The sequence below is a fragment of the Chiloscyllium plagiosum genome, unplaced genomic scaffold (assembly GCF_037043375.1).
Source record: "Chiloscyllium plagiosum isolate Xiang-an unplaced genomic scaffold, Cpla_swu_hap1 HiC_scaffold_34, whole genome shotgun sequence".
Taxonomy (NCBI): Eukaryota; Metazoa; Chordata; class Chondrichthyes; order Orectolobiformes; family Hemiscylliidae; genus Chiloscyllium; species Chiloscyllium plagiosum.
This window is the reverse complement of record NW_028270172.1, coordinates 35,180,342-35,195,105: the sequence shown is the minus strand read 5'-3', so window position 1 is coordinate 35,195,105 and position 14,764 is coordinate 35,180,342. Positions and strand designations below refer to the sequence as shown.

Below are 14,764 nucleotides of genomic sequence, written 5' to 3'. Positions count from 1 at the left end.
CATCAACCCCCAATCATCTTTTGTCATAGGTGCATTTTGCCTTTGAGAGTTCACCTTTAAGGACTCCTTGTGCTGTGTATATATAATGCTGTGACTCTGGCAGATAGTCTGCTGCAATGTCTACTTAACTTTTTAGCATGTTAATTAAACAAACCTACTGACATTATCGGTCTCTGATGAGAGTCTGATTTAAAACAATATCATTAACCTAAACAGTGGTAGAAAAAAAACATACTGACGAGACCTATTGTACTTGAGCAGTCATCATGGAAGTTAATCTACAGGTCGAACACATGGTTGAGATTGATAAATCATGTTGTCGTGCATGAGACAATCCTGGTTATCTTTGTTGTTACAGCACTAAGATTGTTGAAAACACAGCATGGCAGTAAGCAGACAAATCCTTCTCAAGAAGCCAGTTTAGCTCACTTGAGAAAGGCAAGTGATCAGATTGTGTGTTGATGATGCTGAACAAAGCAAAATCAAAGGCATATGATCAGGATGTCCACAAAATTCCCTCGTTCAGATGTAGCAGACTCCTAATAGAATTTAAAATGCTTTAAATGTTTTTCTGAGCTATGGTTTCTAGATTTGGATGTGCCTAATACAGAAAAATAGGCCATTAAGATTTGCTTAACAGCTGGGAATGCAGTTCTACATAGAGTCACCACATCAGGACCATTAGCCCAAGAGTTAAAAGATGCCAAAAGGTGTGGATCACATTAGAAAGCTAATTAAGGATCAGATTAAACTTCTATATTCATTGATTAAAATTTATATCACTTAGACAGAAGCTTACAGGATCCACTGACCACTTTATGAACAATTGCAGAGGAAAAGGCTCATTATATGATCTTTCTGGTAGGGAGCTCACCAGCAGAATTGTCGAGTTGGTGGTCACATCCAACAAGTAAGTTTTCCAGAAAGATTTGTTAGACAAACAAGAAGCTTATAGCATCAAAGAGCTACTGAAGAATGGACACAAATATGAAATGATACTCAAAGGTCAATGAAGCTTACAGATCCTAACTTTGAACTCAACACTTGATACAATAATTTGAAGACTCAAACATAGCAAGCCATGTGAAAGATGTGGTCTTGTGCATGCACCAAGAAATGCTTAGTCTCCAATCAAGTTTGCAAGGCAGGAGGCAAAAATGGCCATTTCAATCAATATATTAGAGCAAACACTGATGTAACTACAATGAAGGGTGCACCAACCCATAGAAGATGTGAACAGGGAGTATCCTCAAGTTGGAATAAAGACGATTCTGCCAGGGATGAATGCTGATTACCAAACTGAACCTGGTGACACACACAATAAGAAAGACTGCTGAGCACTTATTTCACACTGAATCATGTGGAAAACGTTCACATTATCACTATGACTAGGAGTTTGCCAAAATTCAAGTTATTTTTCTTCCAGAAGCTATAACATTGACATGAGGCAAGTGCCAATTTCCTACTCCTGTGACTTCCAAATAAAAGTGTACCAGACATGGAAAGCCCTCATGAAACCTATAAATGTAGATCCTTCAGCATACAAAAGTTCACCAATTCCATGTTCAGGAGCAATGGTGCTGGAGTGGAAGTATAATCAATCTTCCTGGGTGTTACAGATGTTCTATATCATAGACACCGCTGGGTCAGCTGTTGCAGATCTATCAGCATGTCATGACCTAACACTAGTCACAATCAATGGAAGCAGTGATGCCATGCGTGGTTTACTGGCCACCATGAATGAGTCCGCAGAAGTCATGACATTCTTTATTCCATTCTCAAAATACTGTTTTCACCAATTTCACTTTGGTCTCTGAGTTAACCAAGGTTTCTTTTAAGCTCACCTGGATTAAATTGCAACCAATGTTCAAGGATCTATCTGTATCGATGACATTGCTGGGTTAGGTAGAACAAAGCAAGAATATGACCATAATCTGCACTTATTGCTCCAAGTGGCAGACATTGAAGTTGTTCAGCAGTCAAATATAACAACAATGTCATGGATCATCTTTTTAATTTTCTTTGTTCCAATATGGGCTTACATCCTGATCCAAGTACTATAGAGGACATAAAAGTCATGCCAACTACTGAGACAATTTTGATCTTCAAAAATTTCTAAGTCTCTAATTTCCTTCCTGTTTTGCTCAAAGATCTTCATTACTAGTGGAATTATTGAGAAAGTATATTGCTTTACTGTTGCATGAGGACTGCCAGCACTGAAATAGTCACCATCAAAGGCATCAAATTCTCTGACCCTGGAAATACAACATATTTGAAGATGCCTTACTGAGCATGTCTACAAAAATCAAATTGTTTGCATCGGCTTCAAAAGCTTTCTCATGAGCACATTCCAATCACTCCGATATTGAGTGAGATCCATTAGCTATAGTTTTGAAGTTACGTTTTGTATGCCTCTGTAGTCTGCAAAAGATTTGTGGTAGCAACTGATTGCAAATTATTTGGAGATGATGTGGTGAAAACCATTGACCAGTGTATTGCCAAAACGTCAATGTTTCCTGATTTTAAAAATCCAAGGGTATAACTTTGAGATTCAGTATAAACCAAGTAACCTGGTGGTCACACTCCGCAGACTATCCAATCTGGTGAAAACAGAAGGTATATCCTGGGATCTGCAAGTTGATTTCATTGCAATAAAATTTTAAGATGTTCTCCAACTGACTTAGTACCTTTCACTGAATTCAAAAGTAAGCCACCAAGAGAAGGTACAGAAAAAGATTCCATGCTACAGAAATTATACAAAAACATTGTTGAAGGATGAGTTCATTCAATTCAGCATGTCTATGAGCACATGAAACTTTGGCTTTTTGGGATGAGCAAAGCATCTCCCAAGGTGTCATTTGTAAAGGAAGGAAGGTTATCATGCCAAAATGATTATGACCTGATACTGTTCAAAAACTTCACTCATGTGGGCATAAATGGATAAGAAGACTTGTAAGAGTTAGTATGTTGGCTTAGTATTGGCAGTGATTTCTCTACTTGTTAAGAACCGCAAGGTACATTAAGAGTATATGCCAAATCAGCACAAAGAACCATTAATACTGTATGAATTCCCTACTCAATCCTTGATCCCGAATTGCATTACATGGTTTTAATGTTCATGGAAATGGCTTGCATAGTTCTTGTTGACTACTTTTACCCCATCATTTGTCAATACGTCGAGTACAGCTATTACATACATTGAGTTGCATTTTAGATTATTTGGCATCCCTAAAGAGATTATTAAATATAATGCTGCACAATTTATTGGCAAGCCAAACCAGGACATGTGAGAAAAATGGATTATTGGTCTCACTGCTTCTTTACATTATCCCAGGTCCAAGATCTAGCTGATGGTATGATTCACAAAGTGAAAAATCTAATCCTCCAATGTCAACAAATGAAGCAAGACCTGCTCATTAAAACTTTGCATTTGAAAGCATCACCACTGAGTGTAATTATTCTGTCACTGGCAGAGTTCATGTTTGGCACACCAATTTACTATTATACTCAAAGTAAAGATGATAAACATGCCCAATAAAAATGTAGAATTATCAAAGTTACCATTGGGACTGTAAGTTTTCATTCAAAGTACCTGAGAACATACATAGTGACCAGCCAAGGTGAAGAGAATACTCAAAACCAAGATCAGTCAGTCAAAACTAACGGCAAATCAAGTCTGTTCTAGTTTCCCAATCATCCCTAGTCCTGTTGTGTAATGAGCAAGATTCCAAATACAAATAGAAATGACAAACAATAGCATTGACGACTCCTGCAGTTAATGGCACCACCAAACAAAGTCAGCATTCCAGGATACAAGTTTAAGTATAACATCTACTGGGTACCACAATACCCTATTATGAATGCAGTGTTTTGGAAAATACAGTTTTTGTTCTTTGAAGACTAGTTTTCATTCTTTCTAATGGAAGTGGGCAAGGGGACAACAGTCATTCAGTGTCAGGAGTAGCTGCTCATAGTTATTGGCCAGGATGGCTTAGGCAGGAAATCTCCTTTCCCCGTGCACCCCCTGATAAGATCCTTCAGTATCCTATATAGTTGTGTCTTACTCTTGCAAACATCATGAGATACAAGCCAAGCCTGTCCATCCTTTCCTTCTAAGTCAAACCCACCCCATCAGGTATTAGTCTAGTAAGCATCATGGCGGCACAATGGCTCAGTAGTTAGCACTGCTGCCTCACAGCGCCAGGTACCTGGGTTTGATTCCAAACTCGGTGCTCCAGTTTCCTCCCACAGTCACAAAAATGTGCAGATCAGGTGAATTGGCCATGCTAAATTGCCCATAATGTTAGGTGCGTTAGTCAGATGGAAATGGGTCTGGGTGAGATACTCTTCGGAGGGTCAGTGTGGACTTGTTGGGCCGAAGGGCCTGTTTCCACACTGTAGGGGATCTAATATAGTCTCTGCACTGCTTCCAATGCACTTGCATCCTTCCTTAAATAAGGAGCTAATCTGTACATTACTAAAAATGTGGTCTCACCAATGTCCTGTGCAACTGAATATAACTTTCCTTCTTTGTATTTAGTACTACATGCAAGAGACAGTAACATTTTATTCGTGATTCCTAATTATTTGTTGTACTGCATACTAATCTTCTGTGATTCATGTGCTTGGACATCCAGTTCCTCAGAGCTTTGCAATCCCTCACCATTCTAGTTTTTTTTTTAAAAAATTCTGCCAAAATGTATCATTTCACATTTTTCCACCGTATTCTCCATTTGCCGGATCTTTGCCCACTCACTCAGCCTATCTTTACCCCTATGTAGCTTTCTTATTTTCCCTTCATATATTACTTGCCTTGCGTCATCAGTAAATTCAACAACCATACCTTCAGTTCCTTCATTCAAGTCATTTCTAGAAATTGTGAAAATTTGAAGCTCCAATGGTAATTCCTATGGCACAGCACTTCTTACACGTTGCCAAACAAATATATAATCCAATTATTATACCTTTTTTTTAAACTAGGTCTGCTTTCATTGCATTACTAGTTTTGGCCCACTTTAATCCCTTCAATTGAATGTAAATTTATGACTGCTGCCGAAGGAGACCCCTTCACTATGAAGTCATCAATTAATCCCATTTTATTACATGATACTAAATCTAATAAAGCCTAATTTTGTGAATTCCTCATCCAGTCTACCTTTGCTTGTCCAAATTTTCAGTCTATATGTAGATTAAAATCACCACATGATTGTTGCTATACCATTCTGACAAGATCTCATAGTTTCTTCCTTTATTCTCTCTTACCGTGTGGTTACTTTGGGGCCGCGTATATTGCTCCCATCAATTACTTTTTATCTTTATCAATTTTTAATTCTACCAGGATCATTTCTTTTTCCTGGAGTTAGGTTGTCCCTCTCTCTTGAGCTAATATCATCATTATTTAATAGAGCCACTTCGTGACCTTTTCATAACTTGCTGTCCTCCTCAAATGCTATATATGTTTCAATATTCAGATCCCATTCCAAGTCATCTTGCAGCCATATTTCTGTGATGGTTTATAGATGGTATATACAGCAAACTTTTTGTTAAATATCCCTATGGGACCAGGAGTGTGCTGGTTGAACAAATATTCTGGATAATCAAGAGGTACATATAACTGCAGTAAATCCAGACCAAATAAAGGCTTGAGACAACAACATCCCTCAAAAAAAATCAATGTAAAAACATCAACACACATCCTAAAATTAGTATAAGAACACAGTTATATATATTTTTTAAAAACATTAGAAATTGAGGGAGACAGAGACTCCACAGTACTTTTGCACTCAACCTGAAGCTGGTTGGAGATGAAGTCGGTTCGTTCAGCTAATGCACCCTCCCACACGCAAACTGAGTGTAACACTGAAAGGATCTTCCCTAACCATACTGACTTGGTTACAAGCAGCGCACTTCACACTGTGACTTCCACCACTGCCACCATCTCTGCCCCCAATGCCCTCAGATATGGCTGTTCGGTGTGGCTGCAGCTGCCATTTCCTCTCCCTCCTTGTCTTTCTGGAGGACAATCCATGAAATCTGCTAACATTGCCACTGTCTGATCCTCTTGGTCCTTGGACTCATCGGTTTTCTCAGTCAGTATATTCTTTGCTGCTTGTTTGAGTCTTCCTTCTACACTGTCCCTTCACAGTGCCAGTGACAATGTCCATGCCTGTGTTCTCAATCTACACCTGCAGGTTTGTTGATCCAATGTAGAGCATAAATACTCAGACATTATAGTACATTGCAGTATTTGAGGTATTTAATTTTTGCTGGTTTTTCAAGAGTGCCAATTGATAAGGTAACAGTTAAATAAAGTTTGCTGTATTTTTATGTGAGGTACTGGTTAATCTGTTTTGTTTTGAATGTTATGTGCATTCAGGTGCAATAAAAGCTGACATTAAACTATATCAGCAGGTTTAAGGATGAGTGATTAATCATTTGGTCAAAGAGGTAAGTTTTAAGGAATATGGTAAAAAGAGCAGAGTGTGTTTTAGAGACATAATTTACCTCCATGTTGTATACTTTCATAAATAGTACTGATAATATTTGGTGCAAAAATAACTTCAACTGTTTGAGTTCAATTTTACTTCTGATTTAAATTTGACTTTGACAAGCAGTCTGATATTTTTAAGCTTTACCTTTTTTTGTTCAAAATTCAGATATTGCCATATCTTACAATGTCAGGTTAAGAAGAAAGGCTTCCTTTCTGTCTCTCTCTCTCTCTCTCTCTAAATATGTTTGCAATTTTGTTTTCCCTATGTTATGCAGGTCATTGGGCTGTTGTTAGGGAAGGTCTCACCAATCCCTGGATTCCTGACTGTTGGTCATGGGGTGGAGTTGCGTCTGACCACTGCCCATTATGGGCAGAATTCTACATAGACAAAGACTTAAATAGGAAAGTGCCATTTGGAAACGGCAGTGCAGTAACTGTTGAGCAAGCCGATGGGAGCACGAAGGATGAACGGTGACACACAAAGGCTGTGTATCATGTTGTTACTGGACATTTATGTGTCAATGAAGCCAGTTAGTGACTGAATGTGAAAGCATCTAATCTGCCTTTTTTAACGATTAAGTTGTGATGTGATTTATTTCTACTACAATAAGTATGTAATAGAGAAATGTAGTCAAATGTTCTTTTTTGGTGGGGAACTGGAGTAAGAAGAGACTTTTAAATTGAAGGAAAGATACTTTATGCCAAATGAAATGGCAATTTAACGTAATGTTATTAATATACCCTATTTTGAAAAAGAAAATGGAATTGTGTTTAGTTTCTTCCTTCTGTCTTTCCAGTTCAAAAAAACTTCAAGGTACTGCACTATTCAATTCAATACCACTGATGTAGCTTGAATTCAGAAGCTAAATACAAAAACTACAGTTGCTGCTGGTATTTTGTGCTTTGGATAACACATTATATAAAAGGTTCAATTTGTACATAAATCTTCTCAAAATAGTAAAACAAAAAAATTTATTTTGTGATTATTGCACAGAACTTTAGGATATATTGTTCCTATTCTGATATTAGCAATACAAAAAGAAAAAAAAAATCTATTTGTACTGATCTTGTATTGGTACAGTACTTTATGGAGAGTGAAAATGTTTGGTACGCTAAGATTGCGTCTGTTGCACATTAGTAACATACTGCTGGGGTAATTCATAATTTGCTTGAACCCAGGGAGTTTTAAGGGATGAGTCTGCATTCTGCAGTAAAATGGTGCTAGCACAGTGGAGCTAGATCCACAGTCTGACACTTGAGCATTGACTGTCTCCAGTGCGCCTGTGACTAGAATACCGAAATGGTACCATTTATGACAATTACTATCATTACAACTTGTAATATGAGACTGTATGTTACTCTGAAATTGCACCTTTGATTAAAAAGCTAATAAACTTAACCAATGTGAGCAAATTGTTGATGCACCTGTCATTGTTGAAGATATGAAGATGATTAAAATACTTGTCTGATGCTGATTACAAAATGTTACCATTTAAGCATCAAAGTGACCTCTTTATTTCTGAAAGAAAGAAAGTGCTCTCTTTGTCTTGCACAGCCTAGTGTCAAAAACTCAATGTAAGTTAGGAATGGGTTGTGACTGGTTAAAGCTGTTGATCCAGCAAGAAAAAGAAAATTGAGCATCATGCTTACTTTATACCGAAAATATCAAAGAATTGAGCTTTAGTTGAAGGGAGAGTTGGCAAGCATTACAAATGCCATGAACTTTTCCCAATATTAAAAGGGACTTTTTTCTGATTTCGTATTGTACAATATATTGAAATATTGTATCCCTTATATAATTTGAAAGCAAGGATGGAAAAACAAAAGCATTGAATAAAAGGCAAAGCAAACACTCCTGACCATGTCCTGTCCACCCCTTGTTTTGTATCCTGTCTCCCACTCCCAGTCCTTATCTTACTCTTCCCCCACACCCTTGACCCCGTCCTGTCTTCTCCCTTCTCACCCTCAATGTCCCAGTGTCCTAACTTCTCCTGGTAGAGACACAATCCTGATGCTTTGTTGTCCTGTTTCATCTCTCAGCAACCAAGGCTGCTTCTCTTCAGTCCTTGAGTGTGGGGTCTCTGCATATTCAAATGTTGTGGACGTGCCAGTCTGCAGTACTCCCAGCTTGAATTGAGCCACTTCATATTGAGTGATTTTCTAATAGATAATTGTTCCCTTGAGGACACCATTGTTATAAAGTCTTGTCCTCCAGAAATACTTGATATATTTTGTCATTGTTTTGATGGCCCACGCTGAATTAAATTTGCATCCAATTTTGGATTTAATATGTGATATCATTCTGAGGGTAGCACAGTAGCTAATATCTGGTGGGTTGTTCTTAGCCTCCTAAACAAATTGGTATAGCAATTGAATGAAACTCCTCAAAATTAGCTCTAACCTTTTATGAGCATAAAATAAGTAAAATTTCCCTTCAGTTTGTTAGCACTCTTATTCTTAAAACTTATTTCGGACATATCTCCATTTTACAAATGCCATCTCAACAGAAGAAAGCTACATTATTGATAGCTACAGAGGCAATTGTTCTTTGTATCATACATGTCCCTCTGAATGTGAACATTTAGAAGTTTAAATGCCTTATAAAAAATTCTGCTCTTCTATTATTACAACAAAGGTGAATAATCTTACAGTTCTGTACAGTATACTGCATCTTCCACTTTGTTGCCCATTCACTTGGCCTGTCAAGTCTGTATCATGGGTGTTAAGATTGAGTAGGTTGCTCTACTACCCTTTAGGAACTGATCTGATGACATGAATGTGCCAGGAGTGCTGCCAATGATGTTGAGGAAAGGTACAACAGGAATCACATCACTACAGATCTCCCTTGTTGAAATGAGGTTCAGATGCCTTGGAAGATCTGGGAGTGCCTTTCAGTATACATCAGCAGAGTTGTCCAGAATGGTTGTGGTCTACTTCATAGAGCATAGCACTGCAGACGGCACTAAAGCTGTAGGCAGGAGAAGTGCAGGCAGTTCAGCTTCCAAGAGGGAGGGAGAAGAGAATGAGCTAGAGTAAGAGGAGCATGATATGAGCATAGTACTGACAGAGAAACCTGTGACAACCTCATCGATAATTTACAAACCTGATGTCATATTGCACTGTAAACCTAACCCCTTTGGATCTTGCAACCCATCAGAAAACATTCCAACAACTATAAACAATTCCAGCACAAGCATGCAGTTTGCAAATGTTCATCTGGGGACACTGTTCCTATAAAGCTTTGTGTTCATTGTGTCAAAGGAGACAACAATGAAGAGTACAAAATAATATAATGCAAAGAAGGTATCTCAAACAGCCAAGTGAATTCAAACTAAGAAGTTTTCTTTAATCCTATGTGGTTCTACCCTTGTGGCTTCAGAAGCTCTGGAGACAGACTGTTTATTTCTCTGATGTAACGAATGAGATATCTCTGATGGAAATCCTCCTGTATCCATCAAAGACTGTCCTATTCACAGATGCAGACTTGGTCAATATGGCAGGAGGACATATTTGTTGTCTGACACAGGAAACAATAGGTATAAGAATTGGGTATACCTTGAGAAGAATCTTCAACCTCAATCTGATGGTCTATCTGAACTCTCTGGCTAAGAGAGTCGGAGGCAATGTTGCTGTATTTAAATGAGTTGTTGAGCAATGATAAAGACGAACATTGCAGTACAGGAACAAGCCCCTCAGTCCACCAAGACTGCATCAACGCAGGATGCCTTTCTAAACTAAAAACATTTTGCCTCCATGTAGTCCATCACACACTGTTCCCTGTCCATTCCTATATCTGTCAAGATGCCTCTTAAACATTGCTATTGTATCCATCCACATCACTTCCTCTGGCACTTTACCACCTGTGTTAAAAAAGCACTTGTTTCTCATCTTTAAACTTACCCCCTTTTACCTTAAGACTATATGCTCTAGCTACCTCTACTCCAGTACCTAACAATGTGTATACAGTACATGAGTGCTGGTGTAGGGCGTTTGTGAGTCATATGTGTTATGCTCTCAGGTAATGGTAACACTGGACCAATCAAATCCCATAGTGGAGCCTGACCTGATTGATGATAAGTTTTATTTCTCTTCTTATTTTGTTATGGAGGTCAGTCACTCAGGATATTCATGAGAGGCTACTTTAACAAAATGAAATAACATTTATTATGTACAAAACATAAACTATATTACACTAGACAAAAACTAGTGTAACAATCACATTAAAATTATCAGAAAAAAGATCTATCCCATTTACCCCAGCAATAACCAAACCCCAATGAAAATTCACCCAATTTCCATGCTAAATTTTCTTGCTCAGCTAATGTGGCTTTAATTTGTTTCCTTTCAGCAAAGTGCTGTCATTCATTCGAGAGGACAGAGTGTAATGTATCCAAATTTTCTTTTGGTTAATGTCTCTCCATAAGACCTTTTAAAATAAGTTTCCAACTCAGCTCACATATTGCCTGCATCCATGTTGACTCTAGCCTGACCAATTTTGCTATTCTTTCTAAATGTTCAGTTATCACACCCTTTATATTGATTCTAACATCTTCCTCAATATGGACATCAAGATAACAAGTCTCCCTCCTTTAAATAGCAGAGTTATATGTGTTACCTTCCATTCAACAGGAATCTTATAACAGGAATTAACTTTACTTCTAGTTCTTTTACATGATTCTCCATTTTGATGTTCTTTGACTTTGATGCCATTGCCTTGTCTGGGTATTTGTTTACTATTCTCCACTTTACTCATTTTTCTTTCTGTCCCTTTATGTGATGTTCAGTAAGGGGCCACATAAAGGGATATTGCACGAGAGGAGCTCACTGCATCATGGGTAACATTTTAGCATGGATTGAGGATCAGTTAACAAGCAGAAGACAGTGTCAGGATTAATGGGTCTTTTTCAAGTTGGAAAGACATGACTAATGGAGTGCCATAAGGATAAATCCTAGGCCCTCAATTATTTATCATTAATATTAATGACTTGGAGGAAAGGACAGAATGTAATGTATCCAAATTTGCTCATGATACGAAAATAGATGGGAGAGTATGTTGTGATGAGAGATATAGATGGGAATGGGCAAAAACTTGGCACTAGCATACTGTGTACAGATATGGTTTCCATATTCATTACATGATATTTTATCATTGGAAACAGTTCAAAAGAGATTCACTAGGGCTGACACCTGAGTTAAAGGGTCTGAGGTATTAAGAATAGCTAAACAGGCTAGGCCTTTATTCATTAGAGTTCAGAAGAATGAAGAATAATCCTATTGAAACATACAAGGTTCTGAGGTGGGCATATCAGGGCGTATGTTGAGAAGATGTTTCCACTCGTGGGGGAATCTCAAACTATGAAACATAATATCAGAATAAGGGGCCATTCATTTAAAACTGAGATGCAAAGGAATTTCTTCTCTCAGATGTAGTGCGAGTTGTTGAGGCTACATCACAAAGTATTTAAAGAGGGGCTAGGTATATTTTTGAGGAATTGACAGCTAGGAGGAGCTGGCACGAAAGAGCAGTTGAAGCCTGGGGTAGATCTTATACAATGGTGCAACAGCCTTGAGGGACTGAATGGCCTATTCATTCTATTTCTTATGTCTAATGACTTATAGGCAAAAGCCACAACATCCAACTAGTTAGTTCATCAGCAGGTACTTTAACAAGAGAAAAGGTTTTGATTTCTCTGAGCTGAGAAATCTGAGCAGATAATGGAGCAGGTTATAATATCAAAGTTTATTAATTTTTTTCAAAAAAAACCTCTTCTAGAGAAAGAAGTGTCATGATATCAATGCACTGCCAAAAGACAACTTAACATAGGATGCCATTGTAGTTGGACAACAATATCTGGAAGCATTGGTTACCATTATTACCATGGTAGCAAGGATGCAGAAAGTTGTGAAGAAGTGCAGTCTGTTGCATCCACTGTGAGGTTGTTCTGTGTTCTACATCTTTGCAAGTCATGAGCTGCAAAAGAACACTGGGCTCATCCATGCAAGAAATCTGATTCCAAAGATACACCTAGAGGTCACAATGGGTCGTAAGCAAGCAAAATTAAATGTGCAGCATGATGGCAATGCAAACGAAGAGTGCACCATTGACAGACATCAATTCAAAATCACATGGTGTTAGCAGTAAGACCAACTAGAGTCAAGATTCAGAGTGAAAAAAAACCTTCAACTAGAAGGCTAACAAGTTCCCATCATTGTGAACATGACTTAAATTGGGTGGCATTTTTTGTTCAGGCTGAGTGTGGGGGGGCGGGGGGGCGGGGGGGGAAGCAAGAGGGACTTCCACATGTGAGTGGGGCAGTTTATCCTGCATGATTCAGTTTGTCTCAGCTCATCAAATATTCACTAGTGAGTAAAATGCTAAATTGGGAGTGTGGTGCTGGAAAAGCACAGCAGGTCAGGCAGCAGCCGAGGAGCAGGAGTATTGACGTTTTGGGCATAAGCCCTTCATCAGGAATTCCTGACCGGCTGTGCTTTTCCAGCACCACACTCTCGAAAATGCTAAATTGTGCTAGTGGGTAGACAGAAAGCTCTGCCCCCACTGGTCACAGGTGAAACTGTAATGCACTGCAAAGTAGATGCAGTTTCATCTGGTAACCTTCCCAGAATTCCAACGTTAACATGAAAGAGAAGCTTAGGAGCAAGCTAGATGATGTCAAACTCAGTGATAATATCCATCATGTACGTCATGTACAGTTCTATCATGCTGATAGCCTGGGATGAAGGGTTTGACTTATTAAGAACAGCTAAGCAGGTTAGACCTCTAATCCATTCTCACTACCCTCATGCAGATCCTCCGTTCTGACAAAGGGTTACTGAACTTGAAATAATAATGCTGTTGCTGTCTAAAGAAGCTGTCAGATCTGTTGAGTTTCTCCAGCACTTTCAGTTTTTATTTCAGATTTCCAACATCTACAGTTCTTTGTTTTATTTTACATTTCTACCATGTATGCACTAAAGACAGATGGCACAATCAGATGGTGTGGGTATGATCAGACCTAAGATGTCTAATCCCTTCTTTGAAGAGATGCTCACACAAAATTCCAACATTAGAAAAATTGATTTCCAAATTCATGGGAGTTAAATTGTTTGCCAAGCTGCAATGCCAAGCAATGATATCAATTGGCTTGTTTGGCAAATAAATCTCTGAAATGGCTACTTTCAGAAAACCATTTGGAAGGTGTTGGTTTTGAGTGTTTATCTTTCTGTCTATCTGTTCAAGAAACAAATAAACAGAATTATACCAAGTATTCTTGAAGGCATATAAATGATATTGAGGTAACAGGCAAAATCAGAGAAGATCATAGTTGAAATTCTGCAGCTCACTGAAAAGAACATGACTAAACAATAAGAAGTGCTAAGTGAATGCAAGTTGGGACAACATTTTTGACTATCTGTTCAGGTGTTGGGATCCATCCTGACCCAGACAAGGTTGAAGACATGTGCCTACTCCCAAGAAAAGAAAATGGTAGAGTTTTTAAACTTCCTTGTACAATGCATAACAAATGTTTCTAATAAAGAATCACTATTAAGATAGTTCTTGAAAGAAATGTCCTACATGTATGGCAGGTGAACCATCAATCAATCAAACCAGAATTGTCGACAGAATCTTAAATGCTAGAATACAAAAAGACAGTCCTAGAAATGGATGCATCTCAGAATGGGCTAGGAGTGTGCATCTGCAAGAAGTCAAGACGTTTATATTTGGATCCAAAAGTTAATCAGAAATGCAATCCAATTATTCCAAACATAGACTGTGAAACACCTGCTGTAATACTTGGTAACATAAGATTCCATCAGTGCCTGTTCGGTAAACAATTGACTGCGAAAATTGTGTGGATGTGCCTGTATTTGTGATAGTATATAGGTGTTTTGCTGTATACCAATGACGATACAACAGCTCTCAGCAAGTCCAAAGTTGTCACTTGGGCTGATTTTATTGAGATCATTGTCAGTATGTATTAGATTTCCAATGCTCAACTTTGGCGATGGTTTGGCAGCCTTGTCAAAATGAAATTTGGCTTTTTGTCATTTCAACTTGATGTCTTCACTCACACCTATTACCATGTCTGGCTTCAGAAACTTCTTTGCTATTGAAAGAACAGCTTTGGTGCAACTTGAAATTAGTCTTTGCACTAGACTACTGTCAATGCTTCCATTAGCTTTGTTTCTGCACTCCAGGATTGTTTTATATATATCTGAGCCAAGTTTGTTAAATATCTTAATGATTCCTTTGGTGACTTTCAGTGTCATCTTAGT

The 14,764-nt window shown here is 38.2% G+C and overlaps 1 protein-coding gene across 7 annotated transcripts in view; it reads left to right on the top strand.

Annotated features, from left to right (window-relative positions):
• The window catches only part of eepd1 (endonuclease/exonuclease/phosphatase family domain containing 1), a 153,417-nt gene extending 145,439 nt beyond the window's left edge, over nt 1-7,978 (top strand). For 6 of the 7 annotated variants that reach the window (XM_043719188.2, XM_043719195.2, XM_043719187.2 and 3 more), the window contains one exon: nt 6,766-7,978. In XM_043719188.2, the coding sequence (XP_043575123.2) occupies nt 6,766-6,965 (200 nt within the window). In that variant the 3' untranslated portion in view covers nt 6,966-7,978. Of the gene's footprint in view, nt 1-6,376; nt 6,448-6,765 lie in introns of all 7 variants that reach the window. The other variant, XM_087978600.1, reaches the window with a different exon arrangement.
• Nucleotides 7,979-14,764: the final 6,786 nt, after the last annotated feature.